Raw genomic sequence first — 22256 nt, 5'->3', positions numbered from 1 at the left:
TTTTTGCTTTTTTTTTAAAAAAATTAAAAACAACTAGATATATCAACTGCCGTATTTCCCACCCTCGCCCCAGTGGATCATTCTGTGCCTGCCCCCACTACCCATTTCCTTGAAAGACACACTTTCCACTTTGCAGACCAGTGCTCAAAATCTTTGTGAGAATAGTGTCTGGTTTTGTGTTTGTTTGTTTGTTTGTTTGTTTTTACCAAATGGTAAATTCTCCTTATCTTTCATCTCTGTCCCTACTCCCTACCTACTTCAAGGTTTCTATCCTTTTGACTTCTTACCCACATCTGGAATGGACTATATTCTACAAACCACAGTCTCTAACTGAATCTCTGTTTTCTTCTTTACTACATCAGACCCAGAATGTTTTCCTAAAGAATTAGAGCTTGCCCTGGCCGGTTGGCTCAGCGGTAGAGCGTCGGCTTGGCGTGCGGGGGACCTGGGTTCGATTCCCGGCCAGGGCACATAGGAGAAGCGCCCATTTGCTTCTCCATCCCCCCCTCCTTCCTCTCTGTCTCTCTCTTCCCCTCCTGCAGCCGAGGCTCCATTGGAGCAGAGATGGCCCGGGCGCTGGGGATGGCTCCTTGGCCTCTGCCCCAGGCGCTAGAGTGGCTCTGGTTGCAGCAGAGCGATGCCCCGGAGGGGCAGAGCATCGCCCCCTGGTGGGCAGAGCATCGCCCCTGGTGGGCGTGCTGGGTGGATCCCCGTTGGGTGCATGTGGGAGTCTGTCTGACTGTCTCTCCCCGTTTCCAGCTTCAGAAAAATACAAAAAAAAAAGAATTAGAGCTGGCCCCGTCTAGAGAATGGCGAGACCTCTCCTCCTTTCCTTCCAACCCCCTCCCTTCCTCCCAGTGAGAAACTATTGGGGTCAGGAGTACACAACTTCTTTCCTACTTCCTCTTCCTAAGATTTTAAAAACAATTCAAATGTGCTGAAATAATTCAACTGTATCTCAGATAAAAAGCGTTGATTATATATCTTTCTTTATTCTTTTTAGACCGTGTTTGGAGAAAAACTGGTGGCAAAATTCTTATTTGAGAGTGATTTCTCAGATGATCCAATGCTTCCTTCACCTGACCAACTTAGAAGGAAAGTGCTTCTTAAAAATAAGAAGCTAAAAGCCCATCAGACGCCAGTGGATATCTTAAAGCAAAAGGTAATCTCTTGTTAAAGAGGTTATGAGTATGCGGCGGGCGCAGAACAAAGATATTAATGCCATTCGAAGCTTTCAGATGACCTGCTAGGAAACTAGTTTTTGAAGATTGAGTTTCCTTGAATATTTGGCTTTGACTTGCCATTTTATAGACCAATAAATATATTTTTTCATCCCATTCACCTAAAATTTTATTTTTGTGAAATTGATTTCCCATGTAGAATGTACCTCTGTTATTACATTCATTGTGAGTGGCACAATGTCGGACTCTTGTCTCTAGACCTGGGCTTCATGACTGTCAGCCCCACAGTGGTTGTCGTAGTCCCCATAGGGAGAGCCTCCTGTTGGTAGAACTTCCTGACCTGGGGCCGGAAGTCCTGAGGTCGGTATTGGAACCCTATTAGCAGTAGCCCTGTGGTCCCAGCATGGAATCGGCACAGTGCATCACTGTGGCTTGTGGACTTCAGGGCACTCCCGTGCCTGCTCTGCCGTGGAAATCCATGTGATGCCACAAGCACCACAATCCCACCAAGTAGGATGGCCCTCACCTAAGGATCCCTGAAAAAGTTCAGTCCGGGACCGCTGCGTCCATATTCCAGGTTGCACTTACTTGTCCCACAGAATGACAGCTGCCAAAACTCCGCCCACTTTTGAAACTTAGAGCAACCACAAGTTGCTATGCCAACCTCAGCATCCCACAGAAGAAGAATGACCCAGTTCCAGCAGCAGGGACAGCTCAGAACTAAAACTAGATTGTGTCCTATAGTTTTAATTTCTCTCTGTGTCATCACCTCCAAGCCTCTAGGCCCTGATCCAGTCCCATGTTAGCGGTTCCCAGAAAACAGAAAATTTAGCAGAAGGATTCTATAAGCCCAACAAATTTGGAACCTTTGTCCTAAGTCATTAATAAAAATATCAAGTCAAATTGAATCAAGTGTCCAGTTTGACCTAGCTGAGTAATCAATTTGAAGCCATCATAAAATCTTCTACACGCTCTGATTTGTACAACTCACATGTGTAGCATGCTGTTGGAGAAAGAACTTCAGGCAGGGTTCTAGCCACTGGCTCTTTCACAAGCCCACCACGTGGCCATGGGTCGATCTTTCTGGGCCTCCATTTATTCAACTGTAAAATGAGACTGTTACGGTAGCTAACCTCAAAGGAATCTCCAGACACTAAAATCTCACAAAATCTTTCCCAAGATGAATCATGAGACCCCTGTCAGAACTGCAGACCACTCTGTAAACCTTTTTTTTTTGTATTTTTCTGAAGCTGGAAACGGGGAGAGACAGTCAGACAGACTCCCGCATGCGCCCGACCGGGATCCACCCGGCACACCCACCAGGGGCGATGCTCTGCCCACCAGGGGGCGATGCTCTGCCCCTCCGGGGCATCACTCTGCCGTGACCAGAGCCAATCTAGCGCCTGGGGCAGAGGCCAAGAAGCCATCCCCAGCGCCCAGGCCATCTTTGCTCCAATGGAGCCTTGGCTGCAGGAGGGGAAGAGAGAGACAGAGAGGAAGGAGGGAGGGGGTAGAGAAGCAAATGGGCGCTTCTCCTGTGTGACCTGGCCAGGAATCGAACCCGGGTCCCCCGCACTCCAGGCCAACGCTCTATCGCTGAGCCAACTGGCCAGGGCCTGTAAACATTTTATTATTCCACTTCTCAGGCTCATTTCAAGTATTTCTTGCCATTCTAGAATGTTATTGCTTCTCCAAGGGGCTCCTTGGAGCATCTTGTCATCAGCCCTTCTAATAAATACCAGGGAGTTCTCAGATTGTCCAGCTCACCTGCAGTGGGATTCCAGGTGGTCCAAAGTGCAGGCTGAGTTAGGGGCTTACCGTATTTCCCCATGTAGAAGACGCACCGTTTTCCAAAAAATTTGGTGTCAAAAAACTGGGTGTGTCTTATACCGTGCTCTTAGATTTTTTTACTTGCATTTCCTGCTTTTTCATGTGCTCATAGTTGAAGACAGTGATTTGTCATCAGACACAGATGAGGACAAGCTAATGGATGGGAGTTTTGACAGTGATGAGGAGTTGTATGAATTTTATGATGAATAAAACTTGAGTTCAGGCCCTGGCCGGTTCGCTCAGCGGTAGAGCGTCGGCCTGGAGTGCGGGGGACCCGGGTTCGATTCCCGGCCAGGGCACATAGGAGAAGCGCCCATTTGCTTCTCCACCCCCCCCCTTCCTCTCTGTCTCTCTCTTCCCCTCCCGCAGCCAAGGCTCTATTGGAGCAAAGATGGCCCGGGCGCTGGGGATGGCTCCTTGGCCTCTGCCCCAGGCGCTGGAGTCGCTCTGGTAGTGGCAGAGCAACACCCCGGAGGGGCAGAGCGTCGCCCTTTGGTGGGCAGAGCATTGCCCCTGGTGGGCGTGCCGGGTGGATTCCGGTCGGGTGAATGCAGGAGTCTGTCTGACTGTCTCTCCCCGTTTCCAGCTTCAAAAAATACAAAAAAAAAAAAACTAAGAAAAACAAAAAAAGAACAAAAAAACTTGAGTTCAATAACTGTATGTAATTTTTTTTTTTCAAATTTTGGGCCCCAAAATTAAGGTGTGTCTTATACACAGGATTGTCTTATACATGGGGAAATACGGTATGTTGAATCTCCTGCTAATCTCGGTGATTCCCCAGCAGCCTAATTGCTCCCTCCAGGGTGGAGAAGGAAGGTGAGGCCAGAGGTTCCCTTGTCTTTAGACTTACTCTCCTGAGCGGGAAAGTAGGTGTTCACAGAAAGTACCTAGAACCAGTCCCGCCCAGCAGATCGCTGCTGGTCAGGTCTGCCCTAACTGGGGCAGCTCAGGATTACCGTGGATCATCTAGATCTATGGTCATCAAACATACTTGATTCAAGTATCCTTTAAAAGAATTTTTTTTTATTGATTTTAATTTATTGTGTTTACATAGATTCTAGTGTCAAGAATTTTTTAGATTATATACTTCTCTCATACATTTCCCCCCTCGCACTGTTTAAGTACCCAATCAGCCAGACTTACATTTGGTCAGAAAAAGTTCTTCTTTTTTTTTTTTTTTAATTCAAATAAGTATTGTATTATTATTATTTCTGGGATGACGATCTCACTTTGGAATTTTAATTCTACAGTAGGTGGGTGAATGGACAGGCAGAGGAAAGCAGGAAGGGAAGGAAAGAAAGATAGGTGAATGGATAGACAGATGGACAGAGATACAGACAGACAGACAGATAAGGCGTGGAGCCTGGAACGTGTTGGGCACCTGGATGAAACACGAAGCTGCCCTCTCTAAGTTTCTCAAGACACTCCTAGGAGTTCCAGACTCTCAGCTGTCCCTTTGCTGCTTTGGGAGGTGTCTCAGCTTGTCTCAAGCATCATACTGAGGTCATTGCTTGATAAGGGAGAGTTATGTGTTTGTTTGTAAAGTAGAAGAGGGGCAGTTATGAAAAGAGGATGGAAAGGGAGTACTAGCCAACCATAAGCTCAGGCAAGCATGTTTTGAAGAATGCAAATAGCTTGAAAATCTTGAATTTAGATTTTTTTTTTTAAATATATGAACCTGCATATCCTTAGAAGTCTTTGTGTATCCTAGAGATACGCCTGGCCCATTTTGAAGATCACACACAGCCCTAGGCCAAGAATTACAATTCAGCTACCTTTAGGGGCCAAGAAACAAACACGAGGAGCCAGCTGGACCCATATATGACAGTGGAAGTGGCGAGGACAGGAGTGGGTCACGCATGCTCTCGTAAATGAACAGTTCTAATTATATTCTTTTAAAAACACTGTACCAGCCAAACAAATCTAGTCTGGACATTAAGTTGGCCCTGAGGGCCACCAGTTTGAGACCTCTGCTAGGTCTTTGTTCAGATATTCACTCTCAAAACTGCTCCAGAAGGTGTGGCATTTACTTGGGTCAGAGACCATGTTACAAAAGCCACTCAATTATAGCCGACCCTTTGACTATACAGGTTTGAACTGCATGGGTGCATTTATATGGGGCCTTTTTTTCAATACTGTAAATGTATTTTCTCCTCTGTATGATTTTCTTAGTAACGTTTTCTTTTCTCTAGTTTATTGTATTGTAAGAATATAGTATATAATACATATAACATATAATATGTGTTAATTGGCTATTTATGTTATTGATAAGGCTTTGTATCAATGGTAAGCAATTAATGGTTAAGTTTTTGGAAAGTCAAAAGTTATACTGGCTTTTCAACTGTACAGGAAGTCAGCACCCCTACCTCCCATGTTGTTCAAGGGTCAACTGTATACTACAGTGTGTTCGTAAAGTCATGATGCACTTTTGACTGGTCACAGGAAAGCAACAAAAGACGATAGAGGCCCTGGCCGGTTGGCTCAGTGATAAGAGTGTCAGCCTGGTGTGCAGGAGTCCTGGGTTCAATTCCCGGCCAGGGCACACAGGAGAAGCGCCCATCTGCTTCTCCACCCCTCCCCCTCTCCTTCCTCTCTGTCTCTCTCTTCCCCTCCCACAGCCAAGGCTCCATTGGAGCAAAGTTGGCCTGGGCGCTGAGGATGGCTCCTTGGCCTCTGCCCCAGGCGCTAGAGTGGCTCTGGTTGCAATGGAGCAACGCCCCAGATGGGCAGAGCATTGCCCCCTGGTGGGCATGCCGGGTGGATCCCGGTCAGGCGCATGCGGGAGTCTGTCTGTCTGACTGCCTCCCCGTTTCCAACTTCAGAAAAGTACACACACACACAAAAAAAAAGACGATAGAAATGTGAAATCTGCACCAAATAAAGGAAAACCCTCCCAGTTTCTGTAGGATGATGTGGCAGCATGTGCGCATGCGCAGATGATGACGTAACACCGTGTATACAGTGGAGCAGCCCATGGTCATGCCAGTCGAGATGTGGACGGTATAGAGGAAAGTTCAGTGTGTTCTGTGGCTCGCTAAATTCGAATCTGTGACCAAAGTGCAACGTGAATATCGGCGCGTTTATAACGAAGCGCCACCACCACATAGGAATAACATTACTTGGTGGGATAAGCAGTTGAAGGAAACCGGCAGTTTGGTGGAGAAACCCCGTTCTGGTAGGCCATCAGTCAGTGACGTGTCTGTAGAGGCTATACGGGATAGCTACCTAAGGAGCCCTAAAAAATCTGTGCATGAGCCCACATCGAACTGCACTGAATAGGTATAAAACTGGGAGAGTTTTTCTTTTATTTGGTGCAGATTTCACATTTCTATCGTCTTTTGTTGCTTTCCTGTGATCGGTCAAAAGTGCACCATGACTTTACGGACACACTGTATTAGCACTAACGCCTGGCCCTCCTCAAACGCTGCATCACCAACTCACTACCTAGTATTTGAGGCTTATTTTCCAACAACACTGTTCCTCTGTGCTACTTTCTTTACCCAGCAACTACTGCCCACTTCTGCCTGCCAAGCACACACAGCTGCCCTGTGCGGGCCTCTATGATCTTCCAGATGTGTTTGAAGGTTCTCAGAGCTGTCACTTTTCCTGCAGACAGCCATTTGCAGTTACTGTGCAGCCTCCATTCCACTAATGAATAGATCGTGTTGTCACAGAAGTCTTCTTTATGTTGAGCCCAAATCCTCCTTCCTGTTCCTCCTCCTCTTTGGCAGTACTTCGTCCCTCTGCAGCTGTGCAGGCTAATTGCATATCTAGAAAGCTAGCATGTGTCTCCCCTCCAGCTTTCTCTTCTCCAAGCTAAACATTCTTGTTGTGTCAGCCGTTCCCCACAGGATATGACTGCTAAGACTTTTCACTTTTCATTAAGAATATTTTGGATAGTCTTAAATTTGTGGATATTCTTGAATTTGCCAGTCTTCTAACATGATTTCCAGAACTAAGTCAATGCTCTACTAGAGTCTGACAGTATGAGGACAGTGAAATCATTACCTCTCTTAATTTGAACTTTATACCTAAGCTAACATAGCCTAGAACTGTTCTCACTTTTAAAAGGCTTTAAGATTTTTTTTTTTTTAATTTACAAAAACAGAAAGTCAGAGAGAGGGATAGATAGGGACAGACAGACAGGAATGGAGAGAGATGAGAAGCATCATTAGTTTTTCGTTATGACACCTTAGTTGTTCATTGATTGCTTTCTCATGTGTGCCTTGACCGTGGGCCTTCAGCAGGCCGAGTAACCCCTTGCTCGAGCCAGCGACCTTGGGTCCAAGCTGGTGAGCTTTTTTGCTCAAACCAGATGAGCCCGCGCTCAAGCTGGTGACCTCATGGTCTTGAACCTAGGTCCTCGGCATCCCAGTCCGACGCTCTATCCACTGCGCCACCACCTGGTCAGGAGACTTTTAAAAGGCTTTAATGCATACCAGGCTCATAGTGAGTGTGGGAAACAAAAAAGGGGCCAGTTATTTTCACTGGGACTGTTCTTCTGCCTCGTCTCCCCATTTTTCCAGGTTTCTAGTTCATTTTAAACTTGCATGTGCAGGAGCCTCACATTTATCTCTGTTAAATTCACTCTTCTAGGTTTTGGTATGTCATCGCAGCATACGAGATTCTTTGTGAATTTTGACATCTGTAATCAATGTCTTTATCGGCAGTTTCTCAAACTGTGCCTTCATCCCAGGTTGCACTTGAGCCAGAGAGCCAACCAGAGAGCGCTGGGGTCCTTCTCACAGACACTCCCTGGAGTTGAGTGCTTATCACCCCTGGCTGGTGCTCTCCTTTCCTGTAGCCCACATTTCTCCAGAGTCTCCTTCAGCTTCTTTATTTGTGGAATGGAAAACGAAGATCTGCCTGGCCATTGATGTGACTTTCTCGAGGCCACCCCTCTCCTAGTGGCAGAGCAGGATTCAGACTCAGGTCCTCAGGAAAGACCCTCTCAAACCTAACACAGAAGGCAGAATACACTGATGGAAATCACTGGAACACTTTTACAAACATAGATTCTTAGGTCCCAAATCTGCCCAATGAAAGTGAGAATTCTCAAGTAATCTATTTCAAAATCATTCTTATCCTCCTGGAAGTTTGAAAGCACTGTTTATCTGTTATTTTCCACAAAATGAATTACCTTATCCAAAAAGCCTAAGGAGATTACTGTGTGAGAGGTTTGTTAGTAAAACCACGCTAATACCTTCTGAACACCTCCTTACTCTCTGTGCTCCAACCACCAACTAATTAACCATCCATTCTGAAATTTTGTCAGGTAACTTGGCATTTCCTACCATATAATTTCCACAACTTACCTCTTCAATGTAATCCCATTTCCAGTCTGTTAAGACTGCTTTGAAACCCTCCTTCCCTCCCGCTCTGAGTTCCCGAGGAAGATTGACAGTCCGACTTGGGAGGTCTTCGTGCCTGGCAGGTGGTGGGTGTGGGACTGGTGATCTGTGTTCACACCAGGCTGGGCTAATGGATGCCCCCAGCTCCAGTGTGCTCAGGCCCAGCCCCTAACTCAAAAGGCCCGGGTCATTTCCAAAAGAGGAACTCATGCTCAACAAGCATGGACTGAGTCAGAGCGGGATTTCAGAAGCCCTCCCTCTGCCTCAGGCTGTTGCTGAGGCTCTTACTGAGCTCCCCTAAGGACACTCCACCAGCTCTCCAGTGTTCTGACCGTGGTCTCCTGAACTCCAGCTCGCAAGTTCACGCTAAATAACGGGCACTATGCTAGGGTCTGCGGGAACAGAGCAGAGTAAGACCTGCCTCCTGCCAAGCCCCATCTCCTCATCTGACTCCTCACTCTAACCCCCTGACCTATATCTGATTGTTGTTTTTTTGTGTTTTTTGTTGGGTTGGGTTTTTTTTGTATTTTTCTGAAGTTGGAAACGGGGAGGCAGTCAGACAGACTCCTGCATGCGCCCGACCGGGGTCCACCCCGCACGCCCACCAGGGGGTGATGCTCTGCCCATCTGGGGCGTTGCTCTGTTGCAACCAGAGCCATTCTAGCGCCTGAGGCAGAGGCCACAGAGCCATCCCCAGCGCCCAGGCCAACTTTGCTCCAATGGAGCCTTGGCTGCAGGAGGGGAAGAGAGAGACAGAGAGGAAGGAGAGGGGGAGGGGTGGAGAAGCAGATGGGCGCTTCTCCTATGTGCCCTGGCCGGGAATCAAACCCGGGACTCCTGCACGCCAGGCCGATGCTCTACCACTGAGCCAACTGGCCAGGGCTTGGATTGTTTTTGTTCAAGGGTTAGGATCCTGTTTTTCTGCCTCAGAATAAGTAAGATATTGCAAAGCACAGGGGTGTCAGCTTAGACTACCTCTCCCACACCTTCACTGCTGACAGTATTCGAACATCTAAGGGACCTTGGTCTTTGCATGGCCCCACTCCTAGCATATAGTTCTCACGTTTTTCTGCCAGTAGGCCAACCAGGATCTTGGTATCATCATTCCCAGCACTGGCTTTACCTAGAATGCTTGCTGCATGGAAACCCTTCTCTTATCCATGACAAACAGACATGCATTTGTGCTCACTGGTGCTTAGAGAAGAGTCCCCAAAGCTAGGAAGAATGCTAATTCTATGAGACACTTGGAAAAGAGATTTAAAATTCCCTGATTAAATAAGCATGGGAAATGCTGTACTGGATATCTAAGTAAAGGCCCTGTGAGTCTCCACAGTAGGAATGTGTTTCAGTTTGTTTAAGCTGCTGTTTCCAAGCTTCCATGGTGTTTTGTGGTTACTGTAATTGTCAGTTTCTACATAACAGCTAGTGTTCCATAAAACCCACTTTGAGAAATCCCAGCCTAGACAATGTTCGGTTATCCAGACTGGGTATAAATACAGACACAGCCTAAACTCTATCTTCCTTATGTATATATTTCTATTATCAAGGTAATATAACCACAATCCAAGAAGATTAGGAAATAGAGAATTACTTTTAAATATATATAATTCCAAGGCCAAAACAACCTGTAATATAGAGATTCTCAACCTTAATAATATCCAGAAATAGAATTCAGGGCTCCAGGGAACTGCAATGAAAAAAAAAATTTGCATCTTCATTTTCATTAACCTTTAACTGAAATTTAGCATTTCCTCAGATTATAAACGTAGGGAGCAAACCACAATGACATTGGCAGTCCCATGCCTTTGTCATCAATACAAATTGCAGATTTTTCATATTATGTCACAGTTGTTGCTAATGTCTCCAAGAATTATGTGTCCTATCACTATTTCAAAAATGTTACTTGTCTTAACATTATTTATGTTTTTACTATGTTAATAAAGAAATGCATGTTCCTGTGGCACAAATTTATTTCTTCAACATTTGGTAACTGTATTCAACATTCTTTTTCTTTTATATATAATCTCATATATTTGATTTTATGCATTTAAAACATCATTCTGAGAAGGGATCCTCCCTTACCAGACTGCCAAAGGGGCCTGTGCCACAAAAACAGGTCAAGAATCCTGTTGTGTTTACATTTAATAGTTAGCCTTTTATGCATGTCATTTTATATCACTGTGTGAGTCATACAGATATTTAACAAGGGATGTAGAAATGTACAGGGATGGGAAGAAGTAGGTTTACAGTTTGTTTGTATGGAAAAGACATACAGGTTATCATTATTACAATAGCATTATTAATTCAAAAGACTGTCACAGTGACTGTAAACCTACTTTTGCCCACCCTTTTATATTATATATTTTTATATCCATACATGTTTATATTTACATGCATAAGTATTATATACACATGTAACTTTTTCTCTATTTCTGATTATTTCCTTATACTAGGTGCCCAGACATCTATTTATTTCTGTGTCCTGTGAAATCGCCTGACAGTACTTCTAGTCAAATATAAGGCACATGATCTCCCTAGCAGCACATAACAACTTTTTGGAAGTTTCTAAGCCCATTTTGTTAATCTAATGGATGGTTCAGATAAAAATTTTATTTAAATCAACAACTATTCTTTTGGTCTGTTCATATAAATTCTAACATTCTTCTCAAGGTCAGAGGCCTGTAGATATTATTTTAAGAAAGAAAAAGAAAAATGACTTCTTAGCAGAGATTTACGTTCCCTAAATTGATGGACTGGTTCACTTCATCGTTGGGGATTGTTGGGGATTCTCTGAAGCGCCGCGGTGTCTCCTGGGTGGCTTCCTCGGGGAGCCATGATCCATTGGGATTTTTCCTGAAAATCCCAGGATGCCTCTTGTAGAGATGGTAAGATTCATCTATGAGTAACCTGGTACTTCAAGTGAATTTAGATTTTTGTTTCCTTTCCAAATGAATCAAATAGGATAAGCCACTTCTAATGACTCTTGTAAGCATAAGATGGCCATTTTGAAAGCTTTAAATGAAAGTTTATCATCTTCCGTCTGTAATTATTGATGTCTTACAGGCTCATCAGTTAGCATCGATGCAAGCTCAGGCTTATAATGGTGGGAATGCCAACCCCCCACCTGCTGCTAATGAGGAGGATGAAGATGAAGAGGATGAGTATGATTATGACTACGAATCCCTCTCTGATGGTAAGAGAAACAGACCCTATGTTGTGTGCAGGGAAGTGCCTGGATGATTTTCTATTGGGGTTTTTTGGTGTGTTTTTGTCCCCAAAAAAATAAGTTTGGCACTCCAGAGACCAACATACAGATTACTGTAATATATTGTCCAAGAGTTTCTGAATCACATCATTTAATAAGGAGAACCAAGTTAGCCACGATAGCCACCACTCAAAGAAGAAGAAGGTCTGAGAAGCAACACAGGGGGCATTCCTAAGTGGGTTTCTAGAGGAAGAGGTGAGATTGGGATTTCTCTGCTGTTTCAGATTCTGGCTTGACTGATGCTCTTGGCAGAAATTGTGGACTGTGGCTGAATCTTGGCTGTGTCCTGCACCACCTGCAGGGGGCAGCATCATGTTTTGTACTCTGCTCCTCCTTTTCACAGCTTTCACTCCTGCTTCCTAGGAGTATGGAGAAGAAAGAAGAAGCATTGCTTCCTTACCCCACTACTCCCCTTCTCTCATTACTAAGCAAACAAGATATTTTCTTCCAGTCCCACCAATAGGACAAAACATGGGTGATGGCTAATGGTGCAAAACAAAAATGTCACATGAATGATGTTACCTAGAGGTTACAGGTGAAGGATTCTTCTTACATGAGAATTAAGTTTCAGATGTGTTTTGTTTATACTAAATTAGTATCATTTATGATAGATTGCAAAATATTTTCTCAGGTACCATTGCTGATGGTAGACTGTTTTATTTTGGCAACTTCTGAAAGACAACAATGTATTATAGTAAGGAAAAGATGCCAAAGTTCCTATTTACATAAACATATGTGTAGAATACATCACTTCTCTGTAGGATAATTATTTTGCTAATTTGCAGATATGCACAGACCAGCAGCCATTTGCCACTGGTATGGAGACAGCCAGCTGCCCTTTCAGTAGCTCAGGGGTCCCCAAACTTTTTACACAGGGGGCCAGTTCACTGTCCCTCAGACCGTTGGAGGGCCGGACTATAAAAAAAAACTATGAACAAATCCCTATGCACACTGCACATATCTTATTTTAAAGTAAAAAAACAAAACGGGAACAAATACAATATTTAAAATAAAAAACAAGTAAATTTAAATCAAGAAACTGACCAGTATTTCAATGGGAACTATGGGCCTGCTTTTGGCTAATGAGATGGTCAATGTGCTCCTTTCATTGACCACCAATGAAAGAGGTGCCCTTCCAGAAGTGCAGTGGGGGCCGGATAAATGGCCTCAGGGGGCCGCATGTGGCCCGTGGGCCGTAGTTTGGGGACCCCTGCAGTAGCTGCTTCTCTCCCAGTAGAACTGTCTCTGTCAGGTTTGGTTCCATGGACCTCCATCATGGCCGGCAGTTACAGTCTATCTCTTTGTGTACCCCCCCCCACAATATTAATCTGTCCATTTTCTTAATTAGAGTACAGGACAGACAATATTATATTAGTTTCAGGTGAGCAACATAGCGATTCAACATTTATATTCCTTATGACATGATCACCACAGTAAGTCCATACCGTCTGTCACCATACAAAGTTACTATGACAATATTGACTATTTTTTTCTATGCTATACATTACATTATATATATACATCATGACTTTTTTTTTTTTTAATAACTGGAGGTTTGTGCCTCTTATTCCCTCTCTTTGCTCAACCCCGGTCCCTAACTACCCTCCTGTCTGGCAACCACCAGTTCGTTCTTTATATCTGTGAGTCTCTTTCTGCTTTGTTTTGTCTGTTTTTATTTTTTTAGATTTCACGTATAAGTGAAATAATACGGTATTTGTCTTTCTCTGTCTGACTTATTTCACTTAGTGTAATACCCTTTAGGTCCATTCATATTGTCACCACCTGCAAGATTTCATTCTTGTTTATGACTGAGTAATATTTCATTGTATACATGCCCCACACCTTTTTTCATCCTTTCACCTATCCATGGACATTTGGGTTGCTTCCAAATCTTGGCTAGTGTGAATAATGCAGCAGTGAACATCGGGATGCGTCTACCTTTTCAAATCACTGTTTTGGCTGTCTTCAGATAGGTATCCAGAAGTGGAGTTGCTGTTTCCACTTACTATAGTATTTGTCCTTGGTAATAGATGATTGCTTCATACCAACAATTAAAAACCAGTTTATCAACCTGGAAATGCTGAGGTCGCCGGTTCGAAACCCTGGGCTTGCCTGGTCAAGGCACATATGGGAGTTGATGCTTCCAGCTCCTCCCCCTTCTCTCTCTTTGTCTCTCTCTCTCCTCTCTAAAAATGAATAAATAAAGTTTAAAAAAAATTAAAGACAAAAAAAAAATTAAAGACAAAAAAATATATATCTTAAAAAAAAAAAAAAAACCAGTTTACTCGACCTGAAATCCTATCAAATAATACAAGGGACATATTCTGTAAGGGGGAGGTCAAACAAATGGAATAAAATGAAAAGAGGCTCAAAATAATTCTTATATTTTATTCCTGAAAAGTTGTGGGAATATGAATACGTTTATATTGACTTATTCTTCCTCGTCATCACAGTCGTGGTGATGTTTTCCCATTGAACAAATTCATTCAGATATGAAATGAAAACCACATTTAAGAAATCATTTTAGCTGTCATTTGCTTCTGTGAAAAGTTAGTGCACAGGAAGATAAATTTACTCTCTATCATAAATCATCCTGTGTTGTTTTATTTTCTGTACTTTTGATAACAAGAAAATAAACAGCTTTTCTTAATTATTAGTTTATTATTTTAGGTGGGTTTTTTTGTATGCAAATAACAAAATGAACAGGTAGCCCTGGCCGGTTGGCTCAGTGGTAGAGCGTCAGCCTGGCGTGCAGAAGTCCCGGGTTCGATTCCCGGCCAGGGCACACAGGAGAAGCACCCATCTGCTTCTCCACCCCTCCCCCTCTCCTTCCTCTCTGTCTCTCTCTTCCCCTCCCGCAGCTGAGGCTCCACTGGAGCAAAGATGGCCCGGGCGCTGGGGATGGCTCCTCGGCCTCTGCCCCAGGCGCTAGAGTGGCTCTGGTCGCAACAGAGCGACGCCCCAGAAGGGCAGAGCATCACCCCCTGGTGGGCAGAGCGTCACCCCCTGGTGGACGTGCCGGGTGGATCCTGGTCGGGCGCATGCGGGAGTCTGTCTGACTGTCTCTCTCTGTTTCCGGCTTCAGAAAAATACAGAGAAAAAAAAAAAATGAACAGGTAGGGGAAGGCTCTTTCTGATTTGCAGGCATACCTTGGAGATAATGTGGTTGGGCTCCAGACTGCCGCAAAAAAGCAAGGCATAGCCCTGGCCAGTTGGCTCAGTGGTAGAGCATTGGCCTGGCGTGCAGGAGTCCTGGATTCGATTCACGGCCAGGGCACACAGGAGAAGCGCCCATCTGCTCCTCCACCCCTCCCCCTCTCCTTCCTCTCTGTCTCTCTCTTCCCCTCCCACAGCCAAGGCTCCATTAGAGCAGAGTTGGCCTGGGCGCTGAGGATGGCTCCATGGCCTCTGTCTCAGGCGCTAGAATGGCTCTGGTTGTAACAGAGTGACGCCCCAGATGGGCAGAGCATTGCCCCTAGTGGGCATGCCGGGTGGATCCCAGTCGGGCGCATGCGGGAGTCTGTCTGACTGCCTCCCCGTTTCCATCTTCAGAAAAATACAAAAAAAAAAAAAAAAAAAAAAAAATCTGTTGGCTCAGTGGTAGAGCGTCAGCCTGGTGTGCAGGAGTCCCGGGTTCGATTCCCAGCCAGGGCACACAGGAGGGGCGCCCATCTGCTTCTCCACCCCTCCCCCTCCCCCTCTCTGTCTCTCTCCTCCCCTCTCTCTCTCTCTCTTCCCCTCTCTCGCTATAAAAAAAAAAAAGCAAGGCATAATTTTTTTTCTGGTGGAGAGTCTCATAAAAATAATGCAATTTGTAAAAAAAAAAAAAAAGGCAAAATCTGCAAAGCACAATAAAATGAGGTATGCCTGTATTTTCAGAAGAGTAAAATTTAAACTCTATCCCACTGATTTTCTGTAATAGTTGAGTGCTTTTTGAAAACCCTCATGTGCTGGGGTGGGGTACACACAGAAACGGGGCCCCACCAGGTTCTGCCCAATGGACTGTGAGACTCGGGCAATGTCCATACACCGCTCTGGGCCGTAGGCCCCTGCGATATGCAGTGAGAAAGTTTTGTTACGTGTCGACTGATGTTCTCCCTTCTTCCAGCACTAACATCTCGGCTCTGTAACAATTAAATCCACTGCCACCACGTGATTATTTCCATTTCATTGAAGGATTCCTCTGTTTGGGAAAACAGGCATTGTAGTTTTGCCGTGACTGGTTTAGTTCTGTCCTGTTCTGGCTTCTTTATTCCGCTCTTGAGTGCCTGTCAGTCTTGCTCCTCTGCTTGTGGTCCGCGCTCCTCTCTGCTCCCCTCCACCGTCTTCACCGCCAGCTGAGAGGAGAGGGAAGCAGACCCGCCTGCTGAAGGGAGAGCTATCCCCAGCTTCGGAAGTGGACCGCAAAGGTTTCTAAGTTTCTTATAATTAGAGTCCCTTTGAGGATGAGATGGAAGCTGTGGTCAATCCCCTCAGAGAAATAAACATACTTTTCTGCATAAAAGCATGAGAGTGTTCTCAGGCCGTTTAAGGCGCTCCCAGCAGCCCGGGTTGAGAACCCATCTCTAGAATCCGGGTGGCTCGGTGTATCACCCTGACCCCTCTAGTCCTCCATTTTTACATCTATAAAATGAATTAGTCTGAAGCCTCTTTTAGCTCTAAAATGTGATGATTCCAAAGTTACATCCAGAAAATCTGAAGGAAGTTGCAAATGAGGTCGATGTATTTCAGGAACCACTACTCTGCCTCTTAGCCAATAAGTTCTACATGGCTATTTATTTAATTTTTATTAAATAAACATAGATGAGTATTTCCCAACCTTGCTATTTATCCTGACTAACTTTGTATGTGCAAGAGGACAGATTTGGATTGGCAACATAATATAGAAACATTCTATGACAATGACTACATGATTCTAATGAATTAATCAATGTATATCCACTTGACATAATGTATTATTGGCAGGATTAATATGAACTGTGAATGTGGCAGCATGATAAACATTAACAATGTTTGTGCTTCTTTTTTTTTTTTTTTTTTGCTAGCTTGCATCCCTGCATAGTCAAAATATTAAATCCATGGAAAACCTCTTATTTCTTTTATCTTTCTACCTAAGCTGTTGTTATTTATGCTTTGCTTCATACCTTAGTTTAATTTATCTGGCTTTTTGTCTTAATTTTTCTTACTTTTATCAACTTTCTGATTCTGTTTTCTGTAGCAGATATTTTTACTGCTTCTCCTGCTCCTAACTGTCAGGAAGATAAAGCCAATCGAACTGGGCATTTTACCTGCATGAATGTCGACATCTGTTTCCAGTTCCTTAGGCCTGATTAGCAGGAAGCTGTGACATTTATGTGAATAAAAATGTAATAAAGTGATTGATCTCACTTACTTCCTGGCAGCCTGCATGGCCCTGATTTGGTATAAGGATATTTTGGTATAAGCATTTGTGGTCTGATTGAGATAGTAAATCTGAGGTGAGAAATGTGCTTTCTTATTTTTCATTTTAAAAGAACGTAATCATGATATACCACTAACACCTTTAAAGTCATTTTGAAAAGGAATTCAAAACAAGAGCAAAGTATAAAAGCATCTCTCATACTTTACATATTTTTAGATACATTTAATTGCTATCCCTAAGATTCTTATGTAATAAGTTCGTGAAGGATTATGAAAAATTTACTTTCCAATTAAGTATAATTGTGAGAACTGCATTGCAAATGACAATGTCTTTTTTCTTCTGGTTTTGACATTTCTAGGGGTAAAGGAAGCTAATAGCCTTATTTTAAGTGAGAGTGATAAAATCATGTATGCACCATCTAGAAGTGCTTCACCCACTAAATCCTTCTTAAACTTGTGTGCTGAGAGCTTCTTGACAAGGGTATCTTCCATAATCTTTGCACAGTTCCAGTAATCTATATGAAAATAAACCTTCTCGGCCCTGGCCAGTTGGCTCAGCGATAGAGCATCGGCCTGGCGTGTAGAAATCCAGGGTTCAATTCACAGTCAGAGCACAAAAGAGAAGCGCCCATCTGCTTCTCCACCCCTCCCCCTCTCCTTCCTCTCTGTCTCTCTCTTCCCCTCTCACAGCCAAGGTCCATTGGAGCAGGGTTGGCTCGGGAGCTGAGGATGGCTCAATGGCCTCCGCCCCAGGCGCTATAATGGCTCTAGCCGCAACAGAGCAACACCCTAGATGGGCAGAGCATTGCCCCCTGGTGGGCATGCCAGTTGGATCCTGGTCAGGTGCATGCAAGGAGTCTGTCTGACTGCCTCCTTGCTTCTAACTTCAGAAAAATACAAAAAAATAAATAAATAAAATAAGCCTCCTCATTTAGATTATATCTGTATGGTACCAAAACTACTAGTAAATGAGTCCATTCAATCAAAACTAAACACATAATTTAATAAAATTAAAAATTATCCTTCAAACCATCATGTTGGTAACACGTAGCCAGCCTCGTCTTACAGACAAGCACAAATAGCTGGATATCATTGCAATGATGTAGACATAGCCCTTAAGTAAAGCATTGTTCGCTGAAGCCTGCCAACTCATTTTCAGACAACATTCTAGAAGACAGACCTGAAAATAAATCATGTAATGACAAGCTTCAGTTTGAGTATAACGAAGAAATCCCCAAGAGGATAAAGAAAGCAGATAACTCCGCTTGCAACAAAGGAAAGGTAGGTGAACCGTTTCTGTTAAATTACACTTGGACCGTGGTACTCCCACCAGTTTCAGGTGGGATTTCAGTCCCTCCCTCTCCCTTCCCTTCACCTTTCCCCTCACTTTCCCTTAGATGCCAAAGCCCACATGGTGATGCTATGGGACCCCCACCTGCCTTTTGTAGAAGGTTAGTCACTTATTCATCCAACCAATACCTACTGAAGATGAACCCTGTAGCCAGCGGATGCTGCGGTAGCACAGGAGGTGGTTTAGTAATGAGACCAACCTGTAAACCAGGGGTCCCCAAACTTTTTACACAGAGGGCCAGTTCACTGTCCCTCAGACCGTTGGAGGGCCGGACTATAAAAAAACTATGAACAAATCCCTATGTACACTGCACATATCTTATTTTAAACTAAAAAAAACAAAATGGGAACAAATACAGTATTTAAAATAAAGAACAAGTAAATTTAAATCAACAAACTGACCAGTATTTCAATGGGAACTATGCTCCTATCACTGACCACCAATGAAAGAAGTGCCCCTTCTGGAAGTGCAGCGGGGGCCGGATAAATGGCCTCAGGGGGCCGCATGTGGCCCGTGGGCCGTAGTTTGGGGACCCCTGCTGTAAACAGTGCGTGCAGATAAGTAGAAAGAACAGTGATTACACAGTGTGATCAGAGCATCAGGGAAGAGGATGCTGGAGAAGGAAGATTTGGCCAAGCAGACAAAAACAGGGCATGCAGGGCTAGAGGATAACTAGGTAAATTCAAGGAATTGCTAGGATGTTTAAAAGTGTTTGGGATGACCCAGATTAATAGGGGCCAGATTGTGAGGTGTTAACAGAGGCATGACACTGAGAACAGCAGGATAAATGAGATACCCAGACCCAACCCTCACATGCCTCACAGTATTGGGCTCTGAGTAAATCTATAGATATAGTTGCAGTGACGTGGTTAGAGAACAAAGTAATAAAATATATCAGAAACGTGAGCCACAACCCTGGCCGTCGGCACAGTGGATAGAGCGTTGCTCTGAGGTGACACGTCCACCCGCTCAAGCCCTGGTCCCTGCACGTTTGAGAAGCAATCAATGGCACAATTAAATGAACAATGAATTGATACTTCTCTCAAAAAAAAAGAAGAAGAAAAGTAGACCACAGCACATACTCATTCAATTATCTATTCATTCCACAAATAGGCATTGACTGTTCCACGTTTACCATGCTGGGCTATATCCCATGAGTTAGACTCATTTCTTGCTCTCAGAAAGTTTTTACTCTAGAAAAGGTGTTAGGACATCAGGAAAACATAGAGCAAGGGGAAACACACTGGTGACCTAAGAAAGGAAAAAGGAGCAGGTCAAGAGCTTTTGGGGGCATATACCATTCATGTCAACTGCTATGATTTTTCCCTTAATAGGTGTATGACATGGAATTGGGAGAAGAATTTTATCTTCCTCAGAATAAAAAGGAAAGCAGACAGATTGCACCAGAGCTTTCTGACCTTGTCATCTATTGCCAAGCAGTAAAATTCCCAGGTAAGAATTGGAAAAATCATCTAAAACATTTAAAGATAACAAAAGATGAAAATATACTATTTATTTAATTGGGCATTGTGAAGACTCTCAAAATAACTAAATTGTGTTACTGAAATTATTGTTACAATACCTCTTAAATATTTGTTATTATAATTTGCTGTGATGTTCATGAGGAAAATACCATAAAATGTTTATTTTTAAGATCATATTATGTCTTTTCATAATAATTAATAATGGTAATAATATTCAGCCTGACCGGGTGGTGGCACAGTGAATAGAGCATCAGCCTGGGATGCAGAGGACCCAGGTTCGAAACCCTGAGGTCGCTGGCTTGAGCATGGGATCATAGACATGACCCCATGGTCACTGGCTTGAGCCCAAAGGTCACTGGCTTGAGCAAGGGGTCATTGGCTCAGCTGGAGCCCCCTGGTCAAGGCACATATGAGAAAGCAATCAATAAACAACTAAGGTGCCACAACTATGAGTTGATGCTTCTCATCTCTCTCCCTTCCTGTCTGTCCTTGTTTATCCCTCTCTCACTCACTAAAAATAATCATAATCATAACATCTAGTAGCTAAAATTTATTAAGCATTTAAGTACCAGGATTTGCATAATTAAATTACATACATCATCTTATTACCTTCATAATTTCATGAGGTAGTGAATATATTCCCAGTTAAAAACAAACAGCCTGACCAGGCGGTGGCGCAGTGGATAAAGCATCAGACTGGGATGCGAAAGACCCAGGTTCGAGACCCCAAGGTCGCCAGCTTGAGCAAGGGCTCATCTAGTTTGAGCAAAAGCTCACCAGCTTGGACCCAAGGTTGCTGGCTCTAGCAAGGGGTTACTCGGTCTGCTGAAGGCCTGCGGTCAAGGCACATATGAGAAAGCAATCAATGAACAATTAAGGGGTTGCAACACACAAAGAAAAACTAATAATTGATGCTTCTCATCTCTCCTTTTTCCTGTCTGTCTGTCCCTGTCTATCCCTCTGTATGACTCTCTCTCTGTCTCCGTTAAAAAAACAAAAACAAAAACGGAGAGATAAAGTAATTGGCCCTAGGTTTCAGAGTGTAGCTGTTAATATCCTTTTGTTTGAAAGTGGCAGCAGCTGGCTTAGGCAAAGAGGACATGTGTTGGCTCCTGGATTGGAAACTGAAGGGATACAGGCGTGTGAGGTACAGCCGGAGCCAGGGCTTCCCTCTCCCCGTCTCCCGCTCTGTCTCTGCTGTGCTGGCCCCAGTCCTTCTGTGGCTGGAAGGCCAGTGCAGCAGGGTAGCGCTCCATGTTTCCAGATTCAGTGTAAGAATCTCTTCCAGAACTTTCAGCAGAGGTTTGGTTGTTTTTCATGGGGCTCTTTGCCCATCTCTGAACCAGTCTCTGTGGCCAGGAGCAAGCAGTGCTCTTACAGTGTCAGGCCTGTGTCACATGCCCCGTCCCTAAGCTGGGCAGCCAGAGTCCACCCAAACCACAAGGACCAAGGACGGAGTGTCCAGCGAGAGAAGAAGTGTCCCCAGTTGGCCATTTCTAGAACTACAGTGCTGATAAACCACTTCCACAAGAACAAAGCTTCGCTCCAGTTCTTAAGTGGCAGAAATAGAAATCTGAAGCCTGCCTGTCTCATTGCACTGCCTTGCCTGTCTTGTCAGGGTGTGTCACCCGTGAGCTCACTCAATTGTGTGACCCACAAAGGGGACAGCAGGAGGTGAAGGGCAAACAGGAAACTCTGTAAATAAATGGAAGTCGGAAAAATTCACTTCCTTATACTAAGAAAAAGGATTCCCTTCCACAAGAAGTCTGAGAACAGGAAAGCCTGGAGTTGGGGAGGTTATCTAAACGTTAGTAACAGGAATATAAACTTGGCCCAGACAGGGACTTGAATGCCAGCCCTCACTTTTTTCCACACGGTCTGAATGCAGATCCTGGCTTCCAGAAGTTTATCTTAAACACCATTTCTTATGCTCTGCCCTGAATTTGGGACAAAGGTATTGGGTATTTAAAAATTAGGTAATAGTGAGCTTTTTACACAGCAAAGGTTAGAAAGAAAAATCGTAGATAGCACTTTCTCAATATTAAGCTTTCTCCCCTAAACAGCTTGGAATTTGGGGCAGCTGCTGCTGCTTGCCCACCAGCGGATTCTGTTGAGGAGGGTATGAAAGAATAAGTCGCGAGCAAAGAATTCAAGGAAATGCAGGAACCTAGCCATTTCGGTTTAGTTTCAGAGATCAAGACTTTCTCTCACAGAAGTGCATGACCATATCTGCAGCTGGTGAAACTGTTCTTACGATGAGGAAAAATCCTTTTCCTGTCAGAAGAGCCTCGTGTCCTGCATGTCCCCATCACGGGAGCAAATGGGAAGGCCACTTCAGTCAAGAACCACCCTTTCTTGTTCTTTAGAAACCCAGCTGACCCTACACCCAAACCA

The 22256-nt window shown here is 44.1% G+C and overlaps 1 protein-coding gene across 2 annotated transcripts in view; it reads left to right on the top strand.

Annotated features, from left to right (window-relative positions):
- The window catches only part of PLCE1 (phospholipase C epsilon 1), a 346840-nt gene that overhangs the window by 278172 nt on the left and 46412 nt on the right, over nt 1-22256 (top strand). For both annotated transcript variants that reach the window (XM_066355286.1, XM_066355285.1), the window contains exons 18-21: nt 1004-1162; nt 11426-11555; nt 18187-18308; nt 19713-19830. In XM_066355286.1, coding sequence (XP_066211383.1) covers nt 1004-1162; nt 11426-11555; nt 18187-18308; nt 19713-19830 — 529 coding nt within the window. The remainder of the gene's footprint in view (nt 1-1003; nt 1163-11425; nt 11556-18186; nt 18309-19712; nt 19831-22256) is intronic.

Source organism: Saccopteryx leptura, chromosome 13, assembly GCF_036850995.1.
Source record: "Saccopteryx leptura isolate mSacLep1 chromosome 13, mSacLep1_pri_phased_curated, whole genome shotgun sequence".
Taxonomy (NCBI): Eukaryota; Metazoa; Chordata; class Mammalia; order Chiroptera; family Emballonuridae; genus Saccopteryx; species Saccopteryx leptura.
The sequence above is the reverse complement of the archived record's forward strand: the minus strand, read 5'-3'. Positions and strand labels throughout refer to the sequence as shown.